Source organism: Astatotilapia calliptera, unplaced genomic scaffold (assembly GCF_900246225.1).
Source record: "Astatotilapia calliptera unplaced genomic scaffold, fAstCal1.2 U_scaffold_16, whole genome shotgun sequence".
NCBI lineage: Eukaryota > Metazoa > Chordata > Actinopteri > Cichliformes > Cichlidae > Astatotilapia > Astatotilapia calliptera.
Window position 1 is genome coordinate 475,511 of NW_020535685.1, and position 7,100 is coordinate 482,610.

Consider the following 7,100-nt stretch of genomic DNA (forward strand, 5'->3'; position numbering starts at 1 on the left):
TGGGGGTCCTCTCAGCCTGGCTTATTTATTTATTTAGGACAGTGCATGTTAATGAACATAAATGTAAAGAAAAAATTACATGAATGTAAACATACCAGATTATAGCCAAGGGCTAATTTCCATCTGTTGTCCTTAAGCATAAAAATAGACATAATAATTCATAAAAATTCATCATTCATTCATAATAAAAACTCCATCACCAAACTTACACATACACACCATTCTGTTCCCAAATAAAACATTAAAACTATACAACTCATACATGATCACACACTTGATTTGTCCATAACCAGTTTTTAACCTTTGCCTTAAACAAGTTGAATGTCGCTGGGGGGCTTCTTTGCCTCCCTCCTGCTGTGTGCCCAGCCTGGAGGCTGCGGTCTGTGACAGGCTCCTGGTGCAGACTGCTCAGTGTTATAGTGTTTCCTCACTTGGCTCATGCGAACCCAGCCGTGTGTGTGTGTGTGTGTGTGTGTGTCATCTATGTTAATGAGAGTGTGGGGAGTGAGTTGGAGGGTGGGGTGGGCTGCTTTTAACCATGTAAAGCACTTTGTGCTACTTTGTTTTGTTTTTTTTTGTATGAAAAGTGCTTTATAAATAAAGACTGAGCGTGTGTGAACGGAGAAAAGAGCGGACGAGCTATTGCTGAGGATTCGTGTGTGTCTATCCCCCCCCCCCCTTTTTTCCCTTCGGCGCCCTCGACCCCCCACCTGGCACTTGTATATATTCTTGCCCCCTGGTGAATAGTGTAAATAAACGGAACTCTTGCTTTTTAAGCTGTGTCTGTGCTTGAGTCCGTTCAGTCCTATGTGACAGTTTCTCGCAGAAAACTAATGAACACATTATGTGTCCTGTGATGTCATCAGATGATGTTTCATGAGTTTATGTAAAATATTTAGTTTAGCTCATATTAGCCTACTATGGACATTTCACGTAAGAGTAAGATGAGGTTCTCAGAGGAAGATTTGTGTAGAATCAGTTCTTCCTTGAAAGCACCTCTGACATGATACTCTTCCAGCTTCCTGCAGAGACAAACATACATCTAGATTAAGTCATTTATACATTAGGCACACAGACGCTGTGAGACAAGTTGCTCTCTAAAGTTTAGTTTACAGCAAATATTAGAAATACTGGAATCAAGACTGAATCAATATTCAGTGCATTCACTGTGACCCTTCACCTTCAGGGCAGGACTATGCTTTTTATCTTTGTCTAAAGACATCATTATATGAAATCAATGACCCAAATTGATTAATTTTTTAAAAATCAACAGGGAACACTTTCTGAACATCACAATTATGTGAATCGATTGGGTTTTTTAGGTTTTTTTAAATCAGAATTTGATCCAAAAAGTTTGTAAAGTCATTCAAATTAATTTGAATTATTCATTTCAGTCCTTTTTGAATACTGAACAGGAAGTCTTAAACTTGTATGGAAACCAGTTGAAATGTAAAGTGCATTTTTCAGTATATGTGCTGGTGAGTGCCACAGTGGAGTCACAAATCACCATATTTTTGTAAAATTGCAGTTCACTCTGCTGACCTTTGACACACAGGGTCACTACTTTCTGTTGCAGGGTTTTTCCACTCTTGTAGACAGTGCAGGTGTAGACTCCACTGTCATGAAGACTAAGATTTTTCAAGGTCAGGCTGAGATCTCCAGTTCTCAGTAGGTCTTCCTTCATATCTGTGCGACCTCTGTAAACTTTGTCCTGTTTGTTTGGCTGGTTTTTGGCATTTTGATACACATGGACCATCATATGTTTCGGGTCAGTTAGTTTCCACTCCACTGTGACATCCTTAGGTAGGTGCGCTGTAGTTTCAAAGGGCAGCACGGCAGACTGCAAATCCTCTTGCTCCTCCACTACCTCTGCCTGAATAACTAAGAAAATAAAAGAGCAGAAAATTTTGGAATGCTGAGTTTTTCCTCTAAACTGCTTGGTTGTCTGTTGTTTTCTTTAGCACGCTAGATATATCCTGTCACAGCTTTACATAGCTGCACACACTCATAGCTTTCCAGAAGTCTGGAGCTTCAGAACCAGCATGCACCTGTGTGGTTTTCTACCATATGAGAGAAGCAGCAAGAGCTAGATTGAACAACATAGATGAACTAAAAAACATCAAACTTATGTTTAGACAGTGGATTTGCTCTATTTTAAATTTATATGGTTAATCGGCATTGATTTAATTTGAGCATTGGGAAAACATCTGTACCACTGACCTTTGACCCAGAGTGCCACTGTTTTTTGTAGCAGGATTTCTTCCTCCTTGTAGACAGTGCAGAAGTAAAGACCATGATAATTAAAGCAGAGGTCATTCAGGGTCAAACTGAGGTCTCTGTTTTTCACCGGGTCTTCATTCATCTCTGTGTGACCTCTGTAAATCTGGTCCTGATGGTCTAACTGGTTTTGACCATTCTGATACACATGGACGAGCATGTTTTTGGAGTCAGAGCGTCTCCACTCCACTGTGATGTCCTGAGGAAGGTTATCTGTGATTTTAAAGGGCAGCAGAGCAGACTTCACTCCCTCTGTTATTTCCACCACTTCAGACTGGAGTACTGAGAAGAGAACATGAGGTCCAATTTAATTCTCAGTATTAGTAAATTAGGTCCCTGGCAGGTCCCTGAAATCATCTGATCATACTTGCTATACATCACACTAAGATGAGAACTAAGGGTGATAGAGCTTTTGCCACTGTGGCCCCTAAACTATGGAACTCTCTCCCTCAAAGCTTAAGAACTGTGGACTCAGTCATTGGTTTAAAAAAAACAACATACAACTCACCTTTTTAGAATTGCTTTTGGTAAATTTTTGCCTATTTTATGTAGTCTGTTTTTTATATTTTATGACTTGTTATCTTGTCTAGAAAGGTGCTATATAAATAACATTTTACTTACTTTACTTAAATTGTGGGTGACTTTAATGCTAATGTAGCTCTTGAGAATGACAGCTTCTCAAGGGAGATGAAGAATCTCCTTTTGTTTATACTGCATAGAATTCAGTGTGATCAATTATGATAAATGATCAGAAAATTTTCTCTAACTCTTTTCTCTTTTCATACTATCAATCTTGTCCTGATATATGGCATAGCATGTGAACAATTCAGTGTGATCATATCTTAATATCACTCATCATTGATAGCGGAAAATGGGAACTACCACAGGTTTGTTTTCAGCTCTGTATCCTGAGCTCTGAGCCTTGCATTCCTTTACCTCTAAGTAGTAACGATTTTATGATTAGAGAAAAAAAATACACAGCATCAAGTATAGACAATTTAATAAATACTGATATTTCAACAGCTTCTTTTCTACTGACCCCTCTCAATTAACTTCAATAATTACTTACTCCAATCCATCAGTGGCAAAAAACATTCCTTAAACAGATTATTTGTCCACAGAAGTGGCTACAAAATGAAATATATTCAAGCTGCAGACAGAACCAGATCACAGAGACTCAGACTACAAATTGAGGTAAGAGGGCAGGCTGTGTCAGGTTTTGCACAGACCAGCTGTTCCCAATTTACTCCTTGTCAATGCTCACTGCCTTGTAAAATGGATGATTCGAGACTCCAGTTTATGAATAACAGATGGGACAGATGACAGTAATTTCTGACACATGACTCCATGAAAACATCCCAGATGCAACTGTGGACCTGCAGGGGTACAGTGTCTACAGAGTGGACTGCACATCAGAGGGAAGAAAAAGGGAGATGTGTTTTATTTTCTGTGAGAGACAACTTTTGCACTGATGTCACTCTTATAGGAAGATATTGTTGTACAGACTTTGAGTTCCTGTTGTTAAAATGCAGAATGCACAAGAAAGCCCAGTAGAGACTCTTTTGCCTGAGGCCCTTAAGAAAAACTGAGTTTCCACAGAAAATCCTCACCAACTTCTATCAGTGCACCATAGAATGTGTCCTGAGCTATAGATATACGGTGTGGTTCAACAGCTGCACCTTAAACAAGACAGAAAAACCTGCAGTGGATCACCAAGACTGCACGAAAGGTCACTGGTGCCCCTGTCCAACCACTGGAGGATATCTACTTAGCCAGGTTGAGAAACAGACCTGAAAAGAAAGATCAGGTCTGACTGTGCACATCTTGGACAATGTCTTTCCCTCTGGCAGACTCAGGAGCATGAGAACATGGACAAAAAAACAGCCAGAGCTGGACATGCACGTTACACTTCACATTCGTTGGACATTCAATTTAACAATAAGAAAAACCTTCACTGTCATAATTTGTCTGTTAATGCAATTATAAATAAATACATAACTGAAAAAAACTTAGCAATGGCCAGTTTGGTACTTCCTATTTCCTTTTTTTATTCATTTTATTTTATTTATTCGTTGTGAGATTATTACACTATCTTATGCTACATTATGCCTCTAATCAAAAATTGTTGAATCATTATACTGCTATAGGACACATCCTGCCTTTGGTTAAAGATTGTGAAAATCATTATATTGTTTTAATGATGTATTATACTGCTGATTTATAAGAAATACTGTTAGCAGAGAATTACGGCCTTGCTTTTCTGATTACAAAGAGAACAGAAAATACTGCACAGGAGATTCTCCCCAATCTCACACAGGAGAAAAACAGGAAGCCAAGGTCGTAACATAGGCTCACTGAGAGATAGAAAGAATGTGGATGTTTAAGTTTTTATGACTTGGTGGGGGCCAGGACTATGAGAGGCTGGCTCGTGGTCTGACATTTTGAGATCCGTCGGACCCCCTCCCGTGCACATCTCCCGTCCGGATGTTGGTTTATGCTGGAATAATGAGAATTGTATGGAATAAAGAGATTGTTGATTGAGCATTTATACACCGAGTGCTGTTCTTCCTTCAGCCCAAAGATCAAAGAATTAGGATATTCAACATCGTTAAGATGTAAAAGACTGCTGAGCTTCGTTGAAATAAATAATCTATATATCTATGTGTCTCTTAGACACTGGCTTGGTGTTCATTTGCAAGGGAACAGTGTTTCAGTCATCAGAATCAGAATAATTTGATAATATTAGTCAACCAGGAGAGGTTCTGAGTATAGCCGCTACTCCTCCATATGTAAAGTAGACAGATAAGGCTGTGAACTCCTGGGTAATGTATTTCGTCTGTGCATGTCCTAACGGGAGGATGCCCCCACATAGACCTGGATAGATTACATATTACAGATTACTACTGGCTGGCCTGAGATCAGCTCAATGTTTCCCAAGAGGAGGAGGTGGTGAGAAGGCTGTCTGAGCTTCCCTGCCTACCCTGTGACACGAACAGTGTGCATCATTTATAATGCACAGGACAATGCGCCACATTTTTCAGTCCCAATATATTATCTTTTTGAATATTTTAATAAACGGGAACATCTTTTGTAGTAGCATTTTTTCATATCATATTTAACATTGGTTTGTTTTAAGTGTTTTTGTTCTTTGTTGTCTGCTTGGAGTATGATGTGAAATGTTAATAATGAACACTGCAAGGTGCTGGACATTTAAGCCATGATTCATTACTGAAGAATGTAACAAATGCTTTCACACACCTTATATATTAGTTTTTGACATTTTCCATTAACAGCTGAGTGTTTCTTAGTTTTGGACTAGTAACTAAGAGTAAGAAATTACTCTGGCTCTCTTCGACTGCGTGTCTTTTTCCTGTCTTCCTCTCCTAAACCTGGTCGCCCTTCTTTGAGCCTGATTCTGCTGCAGTTTTCTTCCTATTAAAAGGGAGGGGTTTTTTCCCATTGTTGCAAAAGCACTTACTCATAGGGAGTCATTTTTAGAGGTTTCTTTGTTTTCTTTGCATTATTGTAGAGTCTTTACATTATAATATAAAGTGCTTTGAGACAGCTTTTATTTTGATTTGGCGTTATATAAATAAAACAAATGTGTTGAATTGGGCTGGGAATGTCACCTCCTCATTGTCTATTAGCAGTTATATTTTATGCTTCATTATGATGGAATTACATTGCACTGACCTTTGACTTTGAGTGTCACGAGCTTCTGTAGCAGGATTTCTCTGTCCTCGCTATAGATAGTGCAGCAGTAGATACTCTCAGTGAGGGAGAAGTCTTTCAGGGTCAAACTGAAGTCTCCAGTTCCAAGTGGGTCTCCATTCATCTCAGTGTGGCCTGCATAACCCTGGTCCTGATGTTGTGGCTGGTTTTGGCCATTCTGATACACATGGGCCAGCATATTTTTGGAGTCAGAGCGCCTCCACTCCACTGTGACCTCCTGAGGAAACTTTTCTGTGGTTTTAAAGGGCAACAGTACAGACTTTTCACCTTCTGCCACCACCACCTCTGACTGGAGAACTGAGATAAGAACAGCAGAACATGAGGTGCACAGACAGAGACATATATTTTAGCCATAGTTAGCCCACCATTAGCAGTATGACAAGCAGCTCTTAACTCCTGTTTTCAGTGCTTCCTATGTCTTGAAAGTGATATGCTGATCTGAAAAGCTGAACAGTGAATACATATTGAATGTGATCAGTTACTCTTTATTCTATATGTGCTTGTCCTGCCAGATCTCAGCTGAATTTGATACCACTGATTACAACATTTTAATACAGAGCCTATGCACTTCATGCTATGTCTTTCACCTAAGGCAATATTAGAGATACAGCCACTTAGAAGTTAAGATAAGCGATAAGATAAACCTTTATTAGTCCCACACGTAGGAAATTTCTTGGTCACGGCAGAAAGTGCAAGAGCAGTAAAAAATTAAGAGAAAAAATAGAAAAACAGTACAGTAGAATAAGAAACAGAATAGCATACTATACAAAATAGAAGGAATACTATATACAGTAGAATAAGTACTATACAAATAGAAGAAAATACTGTACATCTACAATAAAATACTTTGTTAGAATAGAATAGGCTTAGAATACAGCCTAAAGACCTTTGGCTTAAAATCAAAAGGTCAGCATGACAAGTTTTATCTGGAATCTAAATCCATCATAAATCAGAATAAAATCTAATAGCTGTTGATACTCGGACTGGAGAAGTTGTTACCCTTCTGTGAGGGCGGGAGAATTGTTTGAATGGTTACCTAATGTGCCACAAAAGAATCCCTTTTGATGCTAAGAATAGTCTGGGCTCTGTTA

At 38.9% G+C, this 7,100-nt stretch overlaps 1 protein-coding gene across 2 annotated transcripts; it reads right to left on the bottom strand.

Moving 5' to 3' along the window:
* Positions 1–725: 725 nt before the first annotated feature.
* LOC113017613 (butyrophilin-like protein 2) lies at positions 726–6,489 on the bottom strand. Of its 2 annotated transcripts, none has more exons than XM_026160757.1 (4): positions 5,971–6,489; positions 2,221–2,490; positions 1,543–1,881; positions 726–1,022 (listed from the first exon to the last, which is right to left on the bottom strand). In XM_026160757.1, the coding sequence occupies exons 1-4, from the start codon at positions 6,185–6,187 to the stop codon at positions 976–978; spliced, it is 873 nt and encodes a 290-aa protein (XP_026016542.1). In that variant the 5' UTR covers positions 6,188–6,489; the 3' UTR covers positions 726–975. The 2 variants fall into 2 exon arrangements, with proteins under 2 accessions (XP_026016542.1, XP_026016541.1); XM_026160756.1 differs by having other exon boundaries at positions 2,221–2,559.
* Between the last annotated feature and the right edge of the window lie 611 nt (positions 6,490–7,100).

Bases quoted from the DNA above. Each gene is read 5' to 3' on its own strand.
- LOC113017613 (XM_026160756.1), bottom strand. From the start codon at position 6,187: ATGCTGGCCCATGTGTATCAGAATGGCCAAAACCAGCCACAACATCAG. The intron at 2,560-5,970 runs GTCAGTGCAATG...TTCTCTTCTCAG, and splicing joins CGTGACACTCAAAGTCAAAG to TACTCCAGTCTGAAGTGGTG. The intron at 1,882-2,220 runs GTCAGTGGTACA...TTATTTTCTTAG, and splicing joins AGTGGCACTCTGGGTCAAAG to TTATTCAGGCAGAGGTAGTG.